General features: G+C 26.4%; 1 protein-coding gene and 2 non-coding genes across 9 annotated transcripts in view; all 3 read left to right on the top strand.

Moving 5' to 3' along the window:
• LOC129614969 (facilitated trehalose transporter Tret1-2 homolog) overlaps positions 1-23974 on the top strand; it is a 58392-nt gene that overhangs the window by 25280 nt on the left and 9138 nt on the right. For 4 of the 7 annotated variants that reach the window (XM_055529966.1, XM_055529972.1, XM_055529976.1 and 1 more), the window contains exon 3: positions 9388-9420. In XM_055529966.1, coding sequence (XP_055385941.1) covers positions 9388-9420 — 33 coding nt within the window. Of the gene's footprint in view, positions 1-9387; positions 9421-15428; positions 15496-15608; positions 15911-23974 lie in introns of those variants that run through there. The other 3 variants (XM_055530005.1, XM_055529994.1, XM_055530013.1) reach the window with 3 other exon arrangements.
• On the top strand, positions 11141-11340 carry LOC129616772 (small nucleolar RNA U3). The gene has a single exon (XR_008697632.1). It is a non-coding gene; the product is annotated as a small nucleolar RNA U3 (small nucleolar RNA).
• On the top strand, positions 13160-13359 carry LOC129616769 (small nucleolar RNA U3). The gene has a single exon (XR_008697630.1). It is a non-coding gene; the product is annotated as a small nucleolar RNA U3 (small nucleolar RNA).

Raw genomic sequence — 23974 nt, 5'->3', positions numbered from 1 at the left:
TGAATTCACTGAAAGGATTATATAAGTTTTGCAGAAATTTTCGAATATTTAAAAATTATTTGTATAATAAATTGGTATTTGAAAATATTAAAAGTTTTGTTCCAGTAGAATTGCAAAATCATTAATGAAAACTAGTATTGTAAGTTCCAAAAACGCAGTGAAAACTTAAAATTTTCAATTTATTATATTCCAAAATATATTTTGAAAGCTCTTGACATTATACACTATTCTAAGATGTATCGAATATGTATACAGTCAAAATGCAAATCAGAAGCAGAGCGTGTAGCGAAAAAAATTGAGAAAGCTTCTTACAGATCATGAAGCGGATAACTTGCTATTTCAAAATCATCAGGTTTTCCAAAAACAGAGATAGTTTTAATATATAGATGGGCCAATGTATAAGTGCTAGCTCTTAAAATTTTCTACTTTAAACGCAAAGGTTGCAATAAACGCAAGCTCAATTTGCAATAGAGTAACAACATAGTAGAAAAAATCCGGTTTCTGCGTTTTCTAAAATAAATTATTGCTATATGAAATAGGCAGTATCTAGTGCACAAGCACACCCCATAATTATTATATCTTATAAGAGGGAAAAAGACCCTATCATAAATGGATTTTTAAAAAAAAAAAATTTACAATGAACATTATAACACACGTCAATTCATAATTTGTAACGTATATCCTTTACGCCTAGGTTTTTTTTCTTAAATGCTTAATTATGTTAAAACCTATGTACTTAAAATATGTAATACGATTATAGTAAATAATTTAATGGCTTTTTAAAATTAAATTCATACGAATTATTTAACTAAAAAAAAAATCAAAAAATAAAGTAGAAAAATATTTTACAAATTAAAGACCAAACTCTGAAAAAAAAAATTATTCTGAAAAAAATCTTTTTTAACTCAATTTTAGTAAAATATTTATTTCGCATATTTTTACAGTAGATTCGTGGCAAAGTGAACTACGTCACAATATTTTTTTCCGAACCTATAAGAACTTATAAGAATAGTTTTCAGCGCAATCTTATTGTCGGTAGTCAAAACAGAAAACAATAATACGTTCAAGTTAGAACAGCGCCGTCTATTGAATATTGCAAATAATGCATCACTTCCTCGCTGAACAGATATCTCCAAACCGTCTATCCCGTACAGTATATTTGGAAGTAGTTTAATAAATATTAACAGAATGATGTTTTATTTAGAAAATTTATTATTCCGGAGTAAAAACTATCTCGGGAGTTGGCTTCTTTCAACTACCCCCTTATCTATGGTGCGGTTCTTTTACAAGATTATAATATTTTATAGTATTGTTCGAATTAAATTGGAGTATAATTCCTGAATTTAAAGCTGTTTTGCATAGAAATTCAAGATTACCTGAGTAAAAACTAACATATGAGTAAATACTAACATTCCATATGAATAACAAGAATATGAAGCCATCTACCGGAATTAATGGGCATAATTATTATTTCTAAATTTTAGCCATTGCTATTTTCATATAAGCTATCGCAGTTAAAAGTGTTATACACCCACATTGTTATAATATATCCTTGATTGAACTTAACAAACAGGAGAGAAGTAATGTATGAGGGTCTTTTTGTAAACAATTATTAAATAAATCTGGAATATATCGAATTTACTGTATATTTTGCATACCATAATAATATACGAGTACGTATATAATGAAATTAAGTATATAATATATTATAATAACTGTTTTAGATTTAATTTGTTAAGAAAAGGAAAAAGGATATTTTATGATTGAATAATTTGTATAATGTAGTAAAACGGTAAAACGATATTTTTTTTTGTTTTGTATGAAATACAATTTTAACATACGATATAAAATTACATATTTACATAATTATATAGAAAAATTTGAGGAAAAACATAAAACTGTAAAATATAGAAAATTTATATTATTTTTTAATTTCCCTTTCATGATACACAAATACAAAAGAATTTACGTTTTGCACTTGATAATGACCTAGTGATGTAAAATATGAACATTATAACATATACATACAACTTATATACATATATGCAAATACATAAAGGCTATGTAAATAGCTAATAAATGTGACTTGTGTCTTGCGAGTTAAATTTCAATTTCAATATTGTATAACAAAATTCAAGGATAACAAAGAAAAAAAAAATATAAAAAATTCAAATATAACAAATTTGTGGGGAAAACAAAAATCATAATTTTGTTCTTCATATTTTTCAATGTTACCACCACCACCTAACCTTTTGGCAATTGTATATAAAAATTCAAAAATGTACAAAATTTTTGACATTTGTTTGACATTTATGTCAAAAATCAGAAAATTTTTTCTTTTAATATTTTAAATTATGGCAAATTAGTATACTGTTTAAAAATTGAAATTATATTAAAATTTAATGGGCAATAAGCAGGAGTAGGCAGAGATTTGAATAAAAATGACTTATCTACAAGTGAGATTTACTCATTTACAATTAAATAAATGAATTGTAGAGGAATGAATGGAGTAATGTGATAAGAGAATTTTGAAGAAGAACTATGTATATAAATTTGTGTCGCACACAATCTGACACAGCGCACAGATCTGAAAGGGATCTGATACAGCGATAAGAAAATATTGCCATTTTAATAGAAGTACCAACAGAAAATTGTATAATTGACGAATATTCCAGAAGGGAGAATGGATCGCCCCGTAAATTATTTTTTAAAAGTTTATTCATACATATATAGTTTTTCAAACGGGAAGCAAAAACTTCTTTGTGGCATTAAATTTAACGATTTTAAGCATTCTTAAAATTCGATATGTGCTTTTAAAATTTGGATTGGTTCGAATGAAGGTTTAGATTAATATGAATAAAGAAATCTGGTGATATCACAAAGTGGCCTTTTCCCCTAAGTGTATACCCGTTGGGTAACCTCATCAACCTTAACTTACCTCAATATTCCGTTATATTCCGTAGTTAAAGTATAGAGAATGAATATTTTAAGTGATTGCGAAACATAATGTCAAATTATTTAAATATTATATTTTAGCAAATTTTGAGGTTACTTACTCTTAAAATAGATTAAATAATGAGCAATTGGTATCCTTTTCATATATTAAAAATATAACATTTAATACGTAAATTATTTAAATACGCAAAAACAAATAACAAAAAAATTACAAATTACAACTGTTCTTTTCATTGTTATACTTTCTCTGTATAGTAATAAAATTTACTATGGTATGCTAGGTATTAGCGCATATTACAAAATATTTAAATATAAAAAAAAAATTAAATAAATATAAAAAGGATATTGATTACATTTTATGTTACCAAATTATTATTGTTGTTGTCATTTTTATTTTTTTTTTAATATGTATTCGTTCTTGAAAGGACACGATGTATTTCATGTATGTATAACAGTTTGTATATGAAAACAAAAATTAAGAAATGCGGTAAAGCTACTTATTGCGTGAATGCAAGGCTTTGGCTCGTTTACAACTGAGATACTTGGAAAGGTATTTTGTGACCTCAATGGAAGTCTTGCTGCTTGGAGTGACTGCTATGCTGCAATTTGTCAGGGTCCTAGATGTAGTGCTCATGAAGATGGGATGAAAATTACAACAGAACTTATGGGTCGACGTAAGAAGAGCCTAAGGACCTCAGTCCCCGACGGGATCGAAAAAAAAATGTGTTAAAATTTTTTCCTTTTTTGTTATTTGAACATATTATGCATATATTTAGGCTCTTACATACTCATATATAAATTATTTCTATATATACATAAGGTATATGAAAATTATATTTTTAGAATCAAATTTAATTAATATTTTATTATATAATTGTCGTGTTCTTTATAAATTGAATTTGCATGTGGTGTGAGGTGTCACGAAATATTTTTATATCGAAATTGTAAACTTGTATGTGTATGTAAAAAATTAATATTTAATAATACAGTGGCTTTAAATATTAAATAATTATGCAAGCATAATACAATACAAACCTATACATAATATTATTTTGTAGAAATTCTAAAATAGTTGTTTAATATTCTAGATAATTAGAAATTCTAATTAAAAATTTAATATTTTCATATGTGAAATTAAAATTGAGAAAAATTCTAATAACGTACATTGTTTAAATATTTAAGAAAATTGCATATTTCTCGGCGGATTTACTTTTAATTATGTGAGTGTTACGGAGTTGATAAAACTGAAATAAATTTTCAATGCCTGTCACTACCTAGGTTTACAGCAAGGTTTGACGGTATTTCTACAACAGTAAAATTTTGCTGGGCTGCTCTTTTCATGCGTTCCATTTATTATCGCCTTATCAAGTTCTTCAACAGAATTATTGCTTTGGATTCTCTTGATTATCACAAGAACAAAATTATCTTTGTCAGGATTACTTTGCTTTGTAATTGTCTCCCTATCACCGTCAGGCATTTCGATGGTCATGATGGTCGCCTGAGATACAGGATGGGCAAACAATACTATTTTTGTCAAAAATTGACAGTAATTTGTTTATGAAAATTCTTATACCTTTACTCGTTTTTGTTTCTTCCGTTTTAAGAACGCCTTATTTTCCTCTTCTCTTCTTGATTTATTTTTACAAGCTAATGATTCCGAGCTTGGTTTTTATATAACAGTATTTATATTGAAGACAAGGATTGAAACCCTTTCAAATTAAGTTAATTTTAAATGTTTTATGATTTAATGGGGGGAAAAATCAATAAATTGTAAGAAAAATTCAAGAGTTTGAGAAGAAAATTTGAAGAGTTTTGTTTACTTTTAATACGTAATTTTTCTGTTAGCATTGATTGCTAATACTTTTTTCTTCTGTGTATTTATAGACGTGTATATGAGTTTAAAAATTCATAAACCTACGCGTAGAAACATAGTAAAGTTCAGAAATAAAAGGAATCTTTTTTTTCTATTTTTATAAATGGTAAATATGAATATGTATATATGTACGTATGTATGTAATAATATAAACTATGTATGTGTTTATACTTTTGAAGAATAAAGAAATAAGAAATGCCTAAGTCGGAAAAGTTTTTGATATAAATGTATTACAATGTATGGATGTATAATAGATATAGAATAAGATATAAAGATATGTATGTATGTAAGGGCATGAATGCATTGATTGTTAATAATGCGTAGTAAAAAAATCTTTTTTTATTTGTTTCATGTTTATTCGGCTATCATCGCTTAATAATTCAATACAAGATATGCTATTTAAATTTTGACTGACATAGAGAAATGTCATTTATAATAAATATCAAATTAATTCAAATGTCATTTATATGTGGAAATTTTTCTGTTCAACTGTCAATAACAACTGAACTATTAAAATGACCTCGAAATTCAAAGCCTCATTTTAGAGGAATAAGATCATTGTTTTCATACTCTTAAAAATCGCTAGCGAAAAAAATTTTTCTCGCAGTTGCTCTTGGAGTTCTTTTAATATTATTATTATTAATATTTATGCCACAGACCGGTAATGGTTAAATTTCATTAGACTGAAAATATTTTGGAAAAAATATCACTATCGAAAAGTTTTTCTATTTTGTTGACATTAATTTTTATGTCAAAATTAATGTCATAATAATGTCATATTTAAATAAAAAACTGAATGAAAATTCACAAATAAAAATTGAAGAATTTTATAAAATTAAAAATTTATTTGCAATTTTATAAAATTTCCTTTAAATAATTTTTACTATTCTCTTTATGAGCTCAAAATATAGAACAGTTATAAAATATTTATTCTAGCCTCGCTTCATTTTAAATATGTTACTCGTCCGTACAAATAATTATTATATGGGGGAATAAAATAGAGAAAGTCTAATTATTTTTATATTTATTTTATTTAATTTCCTTCTTTTTCTCGTATCTTTAAATATATTTCTGTATTTTCTTTTTTGTTTGCTTTTTAGAAAATTTCTAACAAAATTGAAAAAATGCTCGTGTTAGTTTTACTTTTTCTATCCGAGCTTCCGTTCGTTGGTTTGCACAAATTTTACACTATATAAATGAAGAAAATTTCTACCTACCCTCTCTTGTAAAATTAAAATTTTTTACCGTTATCCTGAAGGTATGCAATAATTATTTAATGCATAATATTATAAATTGGGTATATTGAGACAAATAATCGGTGATTTGTCAAAAACAATGTAAACTGCTGCCCTTATGCAATAAAACTGTTTTTGACAAATTTCCGAAAATTTCGAATTCAAAGAAATTTCAAGAGAAATCTGCTGCTCTACAAACCATTAGTTTAATCGGAAATTATTTATTTGATTTTAATTATTTTTGAAATCTAAAATTTACTTAAATATTTAAATTGGAAAAATTAAAACAAATATTATGATTGCATATAATTTCAAATAAAAGAAAGAGAAAAAAAATATATGCAATTTTTCTTTAAAGTGACAATGTTAGTTGAGTATTCGAGACATGAGGGTCCTTGTAAATTTCCCGAAATACACACACTCATGCATTCATATATATGAACATATAAATACGTGTATCTGTATATTATTTATATTTTAAGGAATATTACTTGTTTTATTAAGAAATTGAAAAGTTTCAAGGCATTTATAGTTTTTGTTTTTTTTTTTATTTTCCTTAGCAACAATCATTAGAAACGCTAATGTATATTTATGTATACGTGTTAATTGACTCGCATTTGTATACACAATATTTATTTTATTTCATATACAATATATAATTTATGAAGACATCCTTGTGTCAGTTTCAAAAACGTATACGAAATATAATACAAGTCTATAACTATATGTTTATTGTATATTGAAATGAAATTGAGGACCTTAACACAATGTATACAAATACAGTGCTTTACATTTCAGATATATGAGCCGTATATAGAGTCGACATATTGTCTATTGTAACGTAATATAATATTGTGTAAATCTAAATATAATTTTGAAATTACTTAAGTCTTAGTTTTTTTTTTTAGGAAAATAAAATGTCAACATGTAAAAAATATTTTTCTTTTAATTTTTTTTTAACAAATTCGAAATCAAATATAATTCTAATTGCATTAGAACGTCTTCTTAAATGAAAATCTAATGCCATTTTTACTCATCCAGTATTGCTAAATATGTATGTCAAATTGACATATATGTCAATATGTCAATTTAAGATCTGTCATTGATTGTCATTAAATTTTTACATAAGTAGATTTTGAAAGGTTCTCGGCAAGAGGAATGAAACGTTTGTCAACAATTAATGCAAAAGTCATCATGTAAACACAGGTATTATTCACATTCATTTTTACAAAATAAATAATTCTTTCAATCAACTCTGTTTATACGATTTTATGAGATTTATCTGAGTGACATCTATAGTTCACAAAAATTCAAAATTCAAGTGAAAAGACAATGAAAGATAAAAATCATATCAACATGCAATCGGAAATTTCATTTGCAAGTTGGATGCAAATACGGCTTAATTTTATATATAGTTGACTTACGTTAGTGTTAGTATTATCATACTAACATTATATCAAATGACGTGTTCGATTACAAAATTTTGATTGAAAAAAGTTAGTTTAAGTATAGTTTTGACGCAGTTATTCAATATTTTTATTTGATTTAAGAGAAATTTTAACTATCTTATCAATATTGTCTGATTGTATAAATTGAATGAAATTTATTAGTTTAGTTTTATATTACACTGTGTAAACATTTACATTCATATATGCATGCATATGAATAACTATAGTTTGTGACTTGTAATTAAAAATTAATATAAATATTAAGTTTATTAATATAGGTATGTATGTATATGCACATACATACATGAAATTATAGTAATATAAAAAATTAATCAATTAATTTCTTTGTAACCGAATGAACACTTGAAAAGAAAACAAAAGTTTAAGAAATTTTCATGATTATGAATTTCTTTTTAAACTAAATTGCTGACTATATTCTAGTATAGTTGAGCCTTTATGTGAAAGTCGACTATATCAGTAACTTAAAACATCTATAAAACAAAATATATGTATGTGTATGTAGTAGTGTTATTATATATTTTTATAAGGAAAGTACATGTACCTACGTATTGTATTCCACTAATTCTTTGTTGTGAGGTTATGTTTATTCTTATTATAAGTAATAAGTAATAAAATTAGGTCAAAACTTATATTTCAATACTTTTCGCTCTTTTTTTTAAATTTATTGATATTATCAGGATATTAATATTAATAATTTTATATCCTTCAATAAAATTTAAAAGGTATTATATTATAAGTTACTCTTACAGAAATTTTCTTCTAATAGGTTTCATGTGTTATACAGCCTTCAGTTTAAATATTGCATTTCAAAATTAAATACTTTAAGTCTATCTGATAGTTTTTATGGCCAAATATACAGGTTGTCAAAGTTGACAGGTTGTCAAAGTTGTCGCTTGTCAAACGATAAAAAATTTAAGTTGAAAATAGTACAAGAGCGCTTTTCAGCGCCGAAATATTAAAATTCTAATAGAATGTAAATATTTAAATGGGGCTGCCCAGAATCAAGCGGTAAAATAGCCTAAAATCCTATTTAATCGCCGGTGTTTTTTTTTTTGTTGTAACATGTTTCCATGGTGTTATGACAAAATACTGAACAGTTGATTTTTCAGTTCTGCTGTTGTTCTGTGTTAACAACGGAAATCGTCTGCCGTTTCCGTTCACCGTTTTGGTTTTGTTTTTACAATTAATTAGCAATAAAATTAATGAAAAGAAATTTAATAATATTTTGATTTTTCTCATTTATCGGGAACTATTTCTATTGCTAATGCTATAGTATATAGGAAGACCCATATTCATCAATAGATTCATTAAAATTTCGAATTTATGAGAATAGGTTCATAAAAAATTTGTATTTTTAAAACAAGCAGAAATGTTGATGTAAATTCTACACAAACGTAAAGCAATAAATGTTTACAACAAAATGTTAACATTTCCAATTTACTAAATGTAATGAAATATTTCGCAACATTCATATCAGATACATTCTTCATCAACATTTCTGATTATTGTACACATTTCTAAAATAGCTTTGATTGCTTTGAAAGCTTTTCAATAATTTTTTGTGTACTTGAATACAAAATATTTGCGTTAATATTATAAGAATTAGAAAATATACAGACGAACATATAAACGTACGTATTTGACTATATTACTTGAAGCACGTGCTTGTAAATTTTATGTACATACATATGTATTTCGGTATTTTAGACTTAGTATACATTCATATACACATGTAGGTACTAGATGAGTTAGTTATATGTGTCTAAAATAAAAATTTTTAATATATGTAAATGCTCTATATTTAATATTTTTTAAGAATATTTTATTTAATTTTCATTCTCTTTTTATATTTCAGTATTGGATCAAGTGCTTTGAGTCTTCAGCAAAGGTAAGTCGATATTTTAAAATATATTGTTGTTAAACTTCTCTCTATCGTATATTAAATATTGCAAATTATATAATAAACTGATTTTGATCCTGACCCCAACACTCACTTTGATCTCGACTTCAGTTATAAATTTTAAAATATTGATTTAGATCAATATTTCTCCTTCGCACTTGCGGTTACAGTTCAATTATTGATCTCTTACCCCTTGCCTGAAAAGAAAGGAAATCAATTGAAAAATTAGCTCCTATACTAAGAAGTACGAGTACTTCAACGAAAAATTTTTAATATAAATATTATAGCTGGCGCTATTGACTTTCTATTATCGCTAATTGAGACAACAATATTTTTTTAAAATACATAATATTATACGAGTAGTGAAGAGTTCAACACACTTCTCAATATGTTCTTAATTGATTTCCTTATCTTTAAGCATATAACGATATTAGAGGTACCTTATTGTTATAAAATAAATTTAATATTGTTTGCCGACCAGAACTGCATAGATATTTATTTTTCTTTAGAAAATACTATCGACCCTATATCTTAACTGCAGTTTTTGTTTTCTTAAAAATGGTGGGTATTTACTAAAAACATATTAGTGTTTAGGAAATCCCCTCTTAAATAATAATTTTCTTATAATATAAATTTGAAAAACAATATAAAACTATACTTGACTTGACTAAACTGTCCAACATAATTTGCTCTCTACTGTTATATATATTTCTGAAGACTCATATAGTGAGCCTTCGGAAACATGGATATTTATATGTAGTATGAATGTATGTACATATTTTTTGTGTATTTTCTAATACATACAGTAAGTGTAAAAGCACATGTTTTTCATGATTTCTTGCTCCAATAACTTTATTCTTCTGAAATTTTGTATGAATATATAAAAAATTACAATACATGTATGTATAGCATAACTTTTCATATGTGTATGTGTTTATACCACATTTTATGCTATTGAGAATTAGTTCACATAATTATTATGTTTTTATATAAGTATGTAATGTATGATATGAATCTTTAGTGATGTGAGTTTTGTATTCATACAATTGGTTTTGATACCTTTTTAAAATTTTCTGTTTACAATGATAAACCGAAAATCCCCGAACTAAATCAAGCGAAATTTTACAACTATTTACAACAACTGTTTAGATTTTACAATTATCCCGTTATTTATAACCTCAATTATTCATTTATTTCTTGAATTGATAAATTTTTATCATTATGTATTAAAAGTTAAGTATGTTGAATACCAAAAATGTAGTTGTTTCATATAACAAATATGTAATGATTTATGAATAATTTATCTATAATTTTGTTATTGGTACTAAAATCTAAGCAATATTGCTTAATATATTCAATATATTTTATTTAACAAATCAAGCTCAATGATGTAACTAAAATAAAAAAATTAGAATTAAAAATAGGTAACAAAATTTGCTACAATTTGTTTATGAAATGCTACAACCCTGCTTTTTTTTTACCTACGTTGTTCGCAATTCGTTAGCAACATTTTTCTTGAATAAAATAAAAATGATACTTTTTGTTTTGTTTGTACTTATGATGTTCTTTTCTGTTTGGTTTTGTTTTTGTTTTTATTTGTAATAACAAATTTTTAGAAGTTCTATATTTTTTTAGTTCGTCACTTATAACTCACAGATTATTTCCGTAAAATTTTATATAAGTACTATGAAATTTGTGTTGAAAATTTAAGACTATACTTCACAGGATCATTTCTGTAGTAAGTCTTCATTACTTTCCGATGAAAATTGGAATTTTTACACAACTATGATGATGAGTTGAATCGTCTTATCTGGAGCGTGAGGTTTGAATAGGATTAAATTTCTATAATTTATATTATATTTTTCGATGATCGCTTTTTAAAAACAGATAAGACGAATTCCGAGTAGTTGTGAAAAAGAAACTTATAAAAAATTTCAAATAAAGAGTGATTAATTTAGTGCGAATTTTTATTAGTTGCTGAATTAATGTGTACATTGTTGAAGTAGGTGCTGCACAATTTAAAACGGGCCGGCTAGGTAGTTTTTCTGTACTTGGGAAATTTTGATGGACAAGGGAAAAATTGGAAGGATTTTTGTAGAAATGCTGGGTCTCCCGGATAGGGCGAATCGGTCGTCACTCTTCTTAATTGTGGTTCAAAATTTGTTTTTAAATTGAATGAATTAATTGAAAAATATTACGGTAAATTAAAATTAGTATAAAAAAATAAAATTTTAGCGAACAAAATATTTAATGGGAAAAAAAGCTCTTATAAAAATTGCAATTATTTATTATTGTTAAATAAAAGACAGAAAAATTAATAAAGTCTAGTCATTTTTTTTATTAAATTCGTTCTTAACATTTTCTCTTAATTAATGTTAATATTTTTGAATAATTAATTTTTGCTCAAACAATATTTATTAATTTACACTTTATTAAAACAAATTTATAAAAATTAAAATCGAATTTACTTAAATAATTTTTTATTACCATATGGTGAATTTGTTTGTTTTTTTTTCTCTCTCTACGTTTCAATTAAATTCATTATTAATTTTAATAATTGTTAATTTAGCAATTTTGCTAAAAAATGACAAAATTCGAAAATTATTTTTCGAATACTACAATAATAATGTCATCAATTATATTTTTTAAATTCCTTTTTTTATTAATTTTAATAAAGTAGAAAAATGAATGGTTAAAAATGTTGACATTTTTATTGTATTTGTTATAATTAAAAAATAATATCATTTGTATTCAATTATTGCGCGTAACCAATGGTGTAATTACCAAATTTTTTTCTAATTTTAATAGAAAATCTTGATTAATTCACGTTCAGAACATAAGATAATAATATGTGTAAAATATTAAAAAATCGCACTTAATTCATTTGGTAGTAATTTTAATCTGAATTAGGGTAGTTATGTGCAGCGTACAATCGTTTACCTCTTTTGACGGACATGTTTACTAAATATTTACTCAGTTTTTGTACATAAGTCAGAGTATAAAAAGATTTATTAGTAAAGATATACTGGTGCTCACAATTACCCACTATGCACAATTTCACAGCTTTTCACTTATAGTCAGAGGACGGAGAGTTGAAGATTGTCCGCAATTGGTATTGAAACTCTCGATCCGTTAGAACCTCATTGTTCTAGCTTCAACAGTTTCAGGGCTGTTATGGATATTGTTGGCAGACAGAATTTTTTAATATATTTTTCTTTAATCTTAAAAAAGTACCCCCCGCCCCGCCCTGTTCTTCTATTTTCGACCAACATCTTTTGAAAATTAAGCATAATTTTTGTTTTCAAAATATCAAAGAATTACTCATATCGTCATAAAATTAACCTGCATCCATAAAATGTACGTATACACAATCAGAAATTACTCACTCTATACATTATTTATGTTTTATTATGGTATAACATTATTTTTGCAATTATATTCTACATGCAAATACAAATATACATACATAGGTATATATAAATTTCAAGTAAAAATTTGTACAGGTAAATGATAACTACGAACAAACAGACGAATAATAATGATTTTCTTATCGTATTTTGTTTTTATTTTTATTTTATTTTTAAAACATTCTGTGAAGCCCAAAAATAATTTTTATTAGTCAACATAAAAATATTATTCATTCTATTATTTCACTTGCTTACTTATAACTCACAGATTATTTCAATGAAATTTTATATAAGTACTATGAAATTTGTGTTGAAAATTTAAGACTATACTTCACAGGATCATTTCTGTAGTAAGTCTTCATTACTTTCCGATGAAAATTGGAATTTTTACACAACTATGATGATGAGTTGAATCGTCTTATCTGGAGCGTGAGGTTTGAATAGGATTAAATTTCTATAATTTATATTCTATTTTTCGATGATCGCTTTTTAAAAACAGATAAGACGAATTCCGAGTAGTTGTGAAAAAGAAACTTATAAAAAATTTCAAATAAAATTAATTCCTGGTATTTGCGTCGGGTGAAATTCCCTGGTCTATTATAATGTTTTAGACTTTTACATTTTAGTATATTATCCTTCTTCGGACGGGGACAGTCCACGGTTTCTTTTTCATTCATCATTTTCTCTTCGAGATTCTGTCCCTTGTTAATTTGTTTTACGTGTCTATTGTACTAATTAAATTTATGTTGTGTTTTCTGACCCGCTGGAAATGGATCTAAACAAATTTTTTGTACATTTTGAAACTTTTTTATTTTACATTTTATGTTCCTGCAGCCTGCTGGCCATTATTCCTGCAATTATAATTAATTAACTGATAAAATTAATAACTGCAATTGCATTTCTAATTATAATTAAAACTTCATTAAATTCTAGTAAATTTTAGGTAATTTTTTTATTGAATACCAAATTGGATGTTTTCCAAATTAACTGCTTACTTAACTTGATTTCAAACTTACATCACAAATTTATTTACGTAATAAATTTATAAGTCATTAAATGTGTAAATATTTTGTATTTTTTTGAATTTTTTTCAAAATGCGCTTGTCGTAATACTATACGTACAATTACATATATAATTTGTACGCATATAATAAATATTGTTAAAATTCATAAATATTAAAATGTTATATAAGAAAATTGTAATAAAATATTTCGATAAAATTTTGTTTATAGTAAAAAAATATTGCAATTTTTTTTTATTGACAACGCAAGGTAACTGTTATAAAAAATGTTACCACGGGTATAAAAATTCTATATAACATTTTTATCAATTTAAAGTGGACGATACTTGTATGAGCTTTTAATTGAGTAAATTTTACAAAAATAAATTAATTGTGTAAAATGAATTAAATAGTAACAAATAAATGAATTCTTAAATGAATTTTTAGTGTATGTATATGAAAATAGAGAAATTATATTTTTTAAATAGTATGCAAATGTATTTGCAGGATTTTGTAATTGTATTGCAAAATTTATAAATTACAATTTTATTATTTCTAGTATAATTTTTTAAAGATCGCTCAAAATATAAGGTGTTTCATTTATAATTAATAAATTTAAGTGATTTTTCTTGAATTTAAATCTCGAGTTTTTAAATAACAGCAATGACAGGAAAAGAGCTTTGCATTTAAGAGTACGTGCCGTTTTTTGATGTTTAATATTTTGATGCTTCGAATCGATGATGCCTCATGTTAGGATTTTTTTTGTAAAATTTGTTTATAGTAAAATTTTCATTATAGTTCTCAGTTTTATAACAATTTTTTATAAAATTTTATTAATAATCTTTGTAAATTCAAAATTTATGAAGTTGCAGTTGGCGTCTTGTTACCGTCATTATTGTTGTTTATTTTCCGTTTGAATTTACATGAAATATTTTATTTCATATGACATAATTTTCATAATATGATATTTATGAAATTTTCTATACATATATATTTATGTATGTCATCTTGTAGACAAATGTGTCAAAATGGTTTTCGATTTGGAAAAGCTATTAAAAAGATTTTGGAAATATATTTGACTAAGACATAAGTTGAAATATTCTGCATTTGTATAACTTAATGGGCATGCATTCTAACACAAAATGTATAACCCTTTATTATTATAACCAGATAACCAGATGTTTATATATTATATACGAGCATTTTGAAGGATAATTTATGATCAAATATTTATAGTAAACACCTTATATCCGCAATTATTAATAAATATATCAAAAATTATAGTTTATTAAAATATAGTAAATACAAATAAAATATTATTGATATAATAATATTAATATTTTGCTATATTTTTTTTATGTGTCACACAATATGTTATACAAATGTGCATTATTACCTAATAAAATATACAAACATATATTGGCTGTTCACAACAAATAAAATGTCAGAGTTATAAAATTAAGAATATTTTGTTTGTTATTCTTTTTTTTTTTTTTTTTTTTTGGTTTACAAGGTAAAAACCCTTGACTTCAAATTGATTTTCTTACAGTCTTGCGATGCTATTGAACGGAAAAATTACTATTATTTTAAATGTATTAAGTGTCGCGGAAGTGAAAATAAACAAATAACCGCCGGGAATTGTTTACAAACTACAAGTTTATTATATTTTATATATACACATACATTCATATATTAACATACATATATACATTCGTATTTTGTTTTTTTTTTTTTTTATAGTATAAAAAATGTTATTTTACAATTTAGATTTTTTATAAGTCAGAATCGAAAGGAGTAATATTGTGATTGTAACATAACGGTACTGCAACGCGAGAATTATATATTGTGATTTCAGAGAAAAAAATATAGAAAATAAGAAAAATAAGAGAGAAATTATCATATTTGAGTGCAGTATGAATTAAATTCAAGGATTTTTTCGATTAAATTATAAAAAAAAAATTATTAAGAATTAAAATTTTGCTTTTAATAAAGTTTTTTATAAAAATATAAGAAAAAAGCATAAAAAATGCTAGTTCCTAGACACAGTGTTGGATCTCTATATAGTACAGGGTGTGTATTACATAAAAATATTTTATTTAATTGCAAAAATTACAGTTATGTGCAAATGACTTGTTAATATTATTTAAAGAACTTTGATTATTAAAAATAAAAAATTTATTTTATAGAAAGTTGTTTTGAAATTGAAAAATTGCTGAACTGAAGTTCAAAATTGCACTAATAAATTTTTACTGTATTAATCCACAATTCAGCAATTACAACTTATAAGCTGAATTGTAAATAAACGTTGTGAAACTGCACACTCGTGAAAATATTTGAAATAATATGAAAATTATTTGAATTTTTTCATATTTTAACCTTTATATTTAAAAATTTTGTATGAAAATTTTAGGTTCGGAGGTAGAAATAAATTGTTCATTAAATAGAGAATATTAAATGAAGTTTAAATGTGTCAAAAATATACATAGTTCAATTCTGTACATAAATTATGACTTCTAATATACAAAGTTTTAAAAAACTTGAATAATAAAGTAAAAATTTCAATTTGAATGTCAAAATAAATTCATTCAATTTGGCAGTAGTTATTTATATTTCGATTTTCACCTGTTATTGTCATTATTGATGTTTTCTATAAACATATAATTTATGTAGATATACACAAACACCTTCACGGAAATTGGAAAAGTGTGTTTTTTTTTTTTAGAAAATGTTATTTTTAAATCTAAACAGAAAAAATCAAACTTATTTTGTCGATTTTTATATTTTGCACAAAAAATATCACCAATTTTTGATAATGAAAAATTTTCTAATTTTAGAAATGAATTTCCGAATTCTATAAATTTTTCTATTATTTATGCATTTGTATGCATACACATGTACAGTAATTTTGTATTCATATGTATGTAAATAAAATAAAATTCTTGTATAATTATTTATTTTTGAGATAAAGAACAAAAATTTCAATTAATTTCTACTTAAGGAACTCAAAAACAAAGAAAATTCTAAATTCTATTCAAGAACGTCAACGGACTATGTTAAATAGGGGATTTATTCACATGCAACAAAATTTTGTACATGTGTTTATCTATCAATGAGCTTAGCCTGTTATATTCTGACTCAAATCTTAAAATTCTCCATCATATGGTTTTACGAACTAAACGTAGATATTTTGAAGTGTGATACAATAAAATTTTTTTTAAAATTATTAAAAGCATGTAGAAAGGCGTGTTCTCTCAAATTGTTAATATCGATCGTATTTTCTCTTAAGTGAAATGCAGTATATTTAATATTTCAGATGAAAATCAAAATTCCCGCTTATCCTGAATGGTAAGAATTTTAATTGTTATATCTTTTTCACTGTTTCTTGTTATAAACGATAGATGAATTTCATGAATGTTAAGATTTTTTTTTTGGCATAAGTTCAAAGACAAAAGCTAAATAATTATTTGAATTTTAAAGAAAAAAAAAAGTAACCTTTCATTGTTTTTGGCTTTCAAATTATTTTCTCTGACATTTATTTTAAAAATTTCAAAGTGTAGTACATAGACATAATTTTTGTTTGTATATATTTACATATGTACATATATGTATACACATGTATGTAGTTTTTGATGTCCTTTTGTATTGGTTTCTTGTATGATAATATTTATTTAAACAACTAATTTGCCATTATTATTTATTTGATTATTTATAATAGGTGAAAATCATTATTTATATTAAGAATGTACACGAATATATAGAGAGAAAGTTCTGCTTTGTGGAAGTGAATATCCGTATAAACTGAATAATTTTTAAGTACATACAATTGCAAGAGAATTTGCAATTGTATGTTTGTAAAGGTAGTCGGGTGGATGTTGATGTAGAAGTCGTCTTTCAGGACATTTCACATCACTTCATAATAATTTTACACTAGTTTAATATTTTGTCATATTTTCTATTAATATTTTCTTCCTCTCTTTCTCTTTAAATTTATAAGAACGACTATAGCCAGTATGACTATGCAAAAATAATTTAAATATAAAAAATCAAATGAAATACAATTTAAAATATTCAAAATGTTCACATGTTTTATGCGTGCTTTATAATAAAAAAAAATTTATAATAATTTTCTTTAATAAAAGCTTATTTAAAAGTCAAAAAAATGAATCGATATCGAATTCTTCTTTAAAATCGATTAATAACTATTTACTAAAAATATGCAAACATAAAAAAATTATTCAAATCGATTCAAATATAATTTTTTTTCTCTCTTAATTTTGTATTATTAATAACCCATACATATTAACACAATCAAATGAAAAAGCGTCAAAGCGAACAGTTGAGATTTGTGGTTTGTGAGAATTAAAAGCGTAATTCGCATAGATAGACAATTCGGCGCCAATTTTTTATTTTTATGTAGAAATTTTAAAAGCTTTTTTTTTCTTTAATTTTTTTCTTCATTTCAAGGTCAATAGCGCTTTTAATTTTTTCTTAATTCATTTTTAATCTTCTATATATGTACATGGGTCTATTCATATTTATACATATACGTAAGTTTTCTTAATACTTATACATAGAAAATAATAAGAAAATAAATGATCAAACCAGAAAATGCGTTAATATATTTTTGCAAAAAATCAATTGAATAACGGTTTAAATTGTTTTTATTAATAATTTTTTTTTTTGTATTTTATTTTGTCAGTTAATTGAAAAAATTAATTTATTGGCGAAATTTTATTAGCAAAAATATAATAGTTTTTTATTAAGTTTCGCAAATGCTTAGTCCGTATTATAAGTAAGAGTCAATAAAGCACGGAATTTGATTAGCTTCAGCGAATAACAAATAAACAAGTTTGCAATTGTCAAAGTTATATACATAAAAATGTACTAGTTCAACAAAACAGCGAGAAACAAATTAAATTGTGTATCCAAAAAGAAGACGTAAACTTACATACATGTATAAGGAATAACAGGGTAGAGTTTTTTCTTGTGTTCTTTTACCCCTTGCTTACAAATAAAAAGAAGATGAGTTTAAATGACGGCACCTGTAAGAACCATTAACAAATAAAAATATTGTTGTGTGTCTTAATTTTAAGGTACTTACGTTAAATACAGACAGAACACGTTTGCTGTAATGCTACGTGCCGTTAGAGATTGCCTACAATGTTTACGTATTAGCCATGACGTGCCTACTATTTAATATTTCGGAAGCTGTTATGTGAATGTCAATTTAATTTCTATGAAACTAAAAGCTGTAAGGGATATGAAGAAAATATAATGAAATTTTTGAAAGAATAATATACAATTAATGACCCGTTATATTACTTGAAAATTTTTAAAATTTTCCGCAAGAAATTATATTTCTTTGTTTGTGTGTGTGTTTTTTTTCTGAATATGTAGTTAAGAAAATAAAATATGTATTATGAATTATTACTTGTAGATAGAGATAAACTTTTGTATGCAGCTATATATATAAGGCACATATGTACATGTGTTGTACTAATTGAAAGGAAGAAAATGTGGGTAGTTGGGTACACAACAATCAAAATAGCAAATTTTTTTTTTTTTGCTAATAATTGACTTTTATAACTTTCCTCTCCTTACTAATATGAAGAATTTCAGAAATAAAATTGCTATGACAGTTTTTTTTGTTCTATTAAGTTTCATTTGATTAATTAAAGTTTATTTTTTTTTTTTACTATTTTGAATGCAAGTTTCATTATAGGAAAAAGAAGTAAAAAAAATGAAAAGTAATTTAGTTATGAAAAATTAGAATAAAACTAAATTCTTAAGACATTTTTAGATCATGTGCTCCTATTATATAATGAATAACTTGAGAATAGGCTTTTAAATGTAAACTAAATTATTGGAAGCTGTAAACTATTGCGTTTAACTATTGGTAGTATTTTTGGGTCGAACGGCCAATGTGATTACGAACAGTAGAGTGTGCTGGTGCGTGGTGCTTTAAAGTGGCTTTATTTACCGATGGCTCCAAGGATACGAATAGGGTCGGTGTTGAAGTTTTTTGTTTGACATATGCGGTATCATAATCGTAACGGCTTCCTAGCGAGTTGGCTTTTAGCTCTAAGGTCTCCTAAGGTATCGGTAAAGCTGGTGGCACAATGCTGCCGCGGGCTGGCAGGGGTGTGCGCCCGCCATAGTGTCACACTTTTTTCGGTTACAGGTTACCGAAATATAGCAGGAAATGAACGGGCGGATGGCTGGGTGTTGTTCAGCCATGGAAATGAATATATATCAACACAGTGAAAATGAATATATATTGACATTATCTATTGCGCGCCGATAGCTGGGTGTTCTACCCCTAACTATATACGGAACAGCAAGAAAAATGTGGTCAAAATACGATCTTTACATTATTGGGAGGGCATTGTTAGCCGGCTGCAGTCTACATAGTACATCAGCCGTTGGGAGGGCATGTGGCTAGGCTAGAAATGCCTTTCAATAAGAAGTATCGCACTTGCCGTGAAGCAGGGAAAGACTGACAAGGCCGTCCTCAAATAACCAACCAACCATTGGAAACAGTTCTAAAATAAAATATGAATACTAAATAGACGAAATTCAATTGTCATACAATTAAAATGTAAAATAATTTAATAATTGCAATTTATTATTATATAAATTAACGTTTAATAATTGATAAATGACTTGCACTTTTGTTGCAATATTGTTGATAAAGTTCAACATTGATCAATTATCATTTTCAAGTTATTGGAGTGATAATTTATTAGAGTTAGAAGGGTAATTAACTTTTTATAGTAGCACATAAATTTGCCATAAAATTAATTATTTAATTAATTAATGATGTAAAAATTACAAAAAAAAATATGAATATTTATGTGGCGAGGTAAATGTTTTAAAAACTTTGAAGTGATTCTGATGGATTTGTTAAAATATTGAATAAGAAAGAATTTTCATTAGTAGATGACGAATTTTTGAAGAAAAAAATTTATTAAAATATTACACTCGAACATAGGTTAGTGGAAACAACATCACTACCATAGCATCATGTGTTAACTGATTATGTTGTTTAGTGGAAATAAACCGAAATAAAGAAGCTTTTAATATAAGCAGCTTAAACAATGGCGATTTGTGTAAAATGATTATTAGAAATTCTAATTTAAGTTCTTCAAATAGAAAATTATCAGAAAAAAGAACACGATTTTTAGAAATATCAACCAAATATTATGTTACGTAAATAACATTAAAAAATATTTATGAATTTAATGAGAATATGATTGAAAAATTTTCAAAAGTTTGGAAAATTTTAATTGAACAGCGTTGTGATGATAGTTCCATTGTAATTGGAGCATTTTTCGACAAAGTTTCTAAGAAAGCACAAACAAAATATATTGTTGTGGTATGCGACGTCATCCGAAAATTCAAAAATACAGATTGAAAATTTTTACTATGGGACAAAGTCAATCATAGATGCTAAATATTTACAATATTTTGGTAAACTAGTAGATTTAAAAAAATAAAACCCCCACCTACATTAGCCCTACTCCTAGGCCCCTGACAAACCGCAGTATGGCAGCCACATCAAGCTGCGTGATTCTCCTCGGGCTATTGGATCAAGCCCTCCCCGAAGGATTTCAGTCGCAGGCGAGCAACCGCCTTGCATTCACACAATAAGTGCTCCATGGTTTCGTGCTCCTCCAGGCACAAGCGGCAGACTTCGTCCGCCACCCTATCCATCCTTTTCAGATGGACACCCGAGAGGGTGGGACACCGAATCCCCACCAATGGCCTCAAATCTGGACGACCGAGCATGGCCAGATCCTGTCCCCTCAGTCCCATGGGAGACACAACTTCTTAGAGGGCGACAGGCCCGGGCAGCCGTTCTAGTGTTCAATCCTGAGCCGCTCCTCCCATCCACTCAGGGCACGCAAGACGTTCCTCCTGGTCACCACTGGCATGGCTCCGGTCCAATGAAAGGAGCTGCCGCTCCCTTCCTTGCAAGATCATCACCTTATTATTAGATAGATCTTACTCGGCCTTATTATTAGATCCTAATCAAGCATTTCAAAGATTTTGAGAATATGGGAAAAAAAAATTATATAAATGTTAATTCGGGAAAGAAGTTCTACAATATTTACTCACAAAAAAACTTTGGAATGATTCTGATGAATTTGTTAAATCATCAGAATAATTTTTATTGGCCGCTGAAGAATTTCTGAGGAAAAAATGAACATTATTTTATTACGGATATAATCATTATTCGAATGGAATTTGGTGTCTTCCGTATTTTTAATATGTAATAAATTAAAGTTGTTGTTAAAGAAATAACACCTGAATACACTATGGGAAGAAGAAATCCAACAATATTTACTTACAAAAAAATTTTTTTTTTTTTCTTTCCCGGGGACCGTGGCCCTTAGACCTCCTCATGTCGAACCAAAGGATCTTTTGTGACTCCCACCCCCACCTATATTAGCCCTACTCCTAGGCCCCTGACAAACCGCAGTATGGCAGCCACATCAAGCTGCGTGATTTTCCCTGAGTCACAAAACCCTCCCCGAAGGATCTCAGTCGCAGGCGAACAACCGCCTCGCATTCACACAATAAGTGCTCCATGGTTTCGTGCTCCTCCAGGGACAAACGGCAAGATTTTGAGAATATGGGAAAAAAGATTTATATAAATGTTAATTCGGGAAAGAAGTTCTACAATATTTACTCACAACAAAACTTTGGAATGATTCTGATGAATTCGTTGTATATACATATACAATTTTCAAGTTCCTTAAAATTCTGTTCGACCAGAATATTCTGCTTATGATTCGGAGACATCTGATAGTGAATGCCTGCAATTAATTATTGCAGAAATAAGCCCGAGCTTAATTCTGATTAATTGCAACCAAATTACTTTTATTATAAATTTTAAGTTATGAAATAACTGTAAGTGAAATAATATTATTTTTAACAAAAATAAGGTAAAGTATTAAATTTTAAAAATTTTCCAGTTCAATTTTATAGAATGCAATAAAAATATATTTTATTATATAATTAATTAATTTTTATTTTTAGGTCGAGGTTTATAGATCTTTTTAACATTTTATATATAGTTAAGCTGCCATTAAAATTGAAATTCAATAAAAAATTTATTAAGTTTTTTGTACAAAATTGTAAAAATTTCAATACAGAATAACATATGTAGATGCATACATACAAATACACATGTTTTTTTAAAAATTTTAATTTGCAAGTAAATACGTAAGTTTATTCCAGATAATTTTAAAAATTCTTACATGATTTATTGCTATAGCTAAATTACCTAAATATTTCATAAAAATACAAAAAATAACCCGAATTCTTTTAACAAATATTTATTAAATTCTAAAAAAACTCAATAAAAATTTAAAATATACATAAATTTTTTTATAATTAACTTCAAATTTCTACACTACAATAAATCAATTTGCCATTTAAGAATCTCGAAATTAAGACGAGCAGTATAATCTTTGTTTTCAATAAACGTGGTTGTCAATAAATACACCTATAATAATGAAAACACCACGCAGTATCCATATCGAATTGAAATTTTCAATTGCACGCACTTGGTTGTCGAGTTAAAAAATTATTTATACTGCTTTTGAACGTCAATCATACTTTTATAATGCCAAAAGTATCTTGCCAAATTTTTCGATCATGCCGAATTTTTTCGATTATTTGTCATTAGATGTAAAATTTTTAGTCAATCAAACAATGGATAACTGCGAAAAGTAGCCAGCCAAGTGATATAAATTAGATTGTATATTACAGATTGTGCAGACGGGGTGAGGGTGTACCGCGACTAACATAAAGGATTTATTGTGCTCCCCTATTAGATGTAGAACACATCCCAACAAAACCTCCTACCCCCTGATGAAATCGAGTAACCACAGCCCTGCCAGAGTAAGCGCGTAGTTCCCTAGTATTTACCCTTTGCAGGTGAGGGTCCTATTCATAAGGTGCATTGTGTCATCTCAACCTCCCCGTAAAATCTGCACGTGACCTCACCATATAATTTTATCCTCTTAAAGTGACTCCTAAGCCTGCAATGCCCCGTCAAGACACCGGTGAGAGTTCTTACCTGACTCCTAGTCAACCCTGCGATCTTCCTGAAGTGCTTCTGGTCGT

Source organism: Condylostylus longicornis, unplaced genomic scaffold, assembly GCF_029603195.1.
Source record: "Condylostylus longicornis isolate FDR11 unplaced genomic scaffold, ASM2960319v2 ptg000005l, whole genome shotgun sequence".
Lineage (NCBI taxonomy): Eukaryota > Metazoa > Arthropoda > Insecta > Diptera > Dolichopodidae > Condylostylus > Condylostylus longicornis.
Note: the sequence above shows the minus strand (reverse complement) of the source record. Positions and strands in the feature narration are given on the sequence as shown.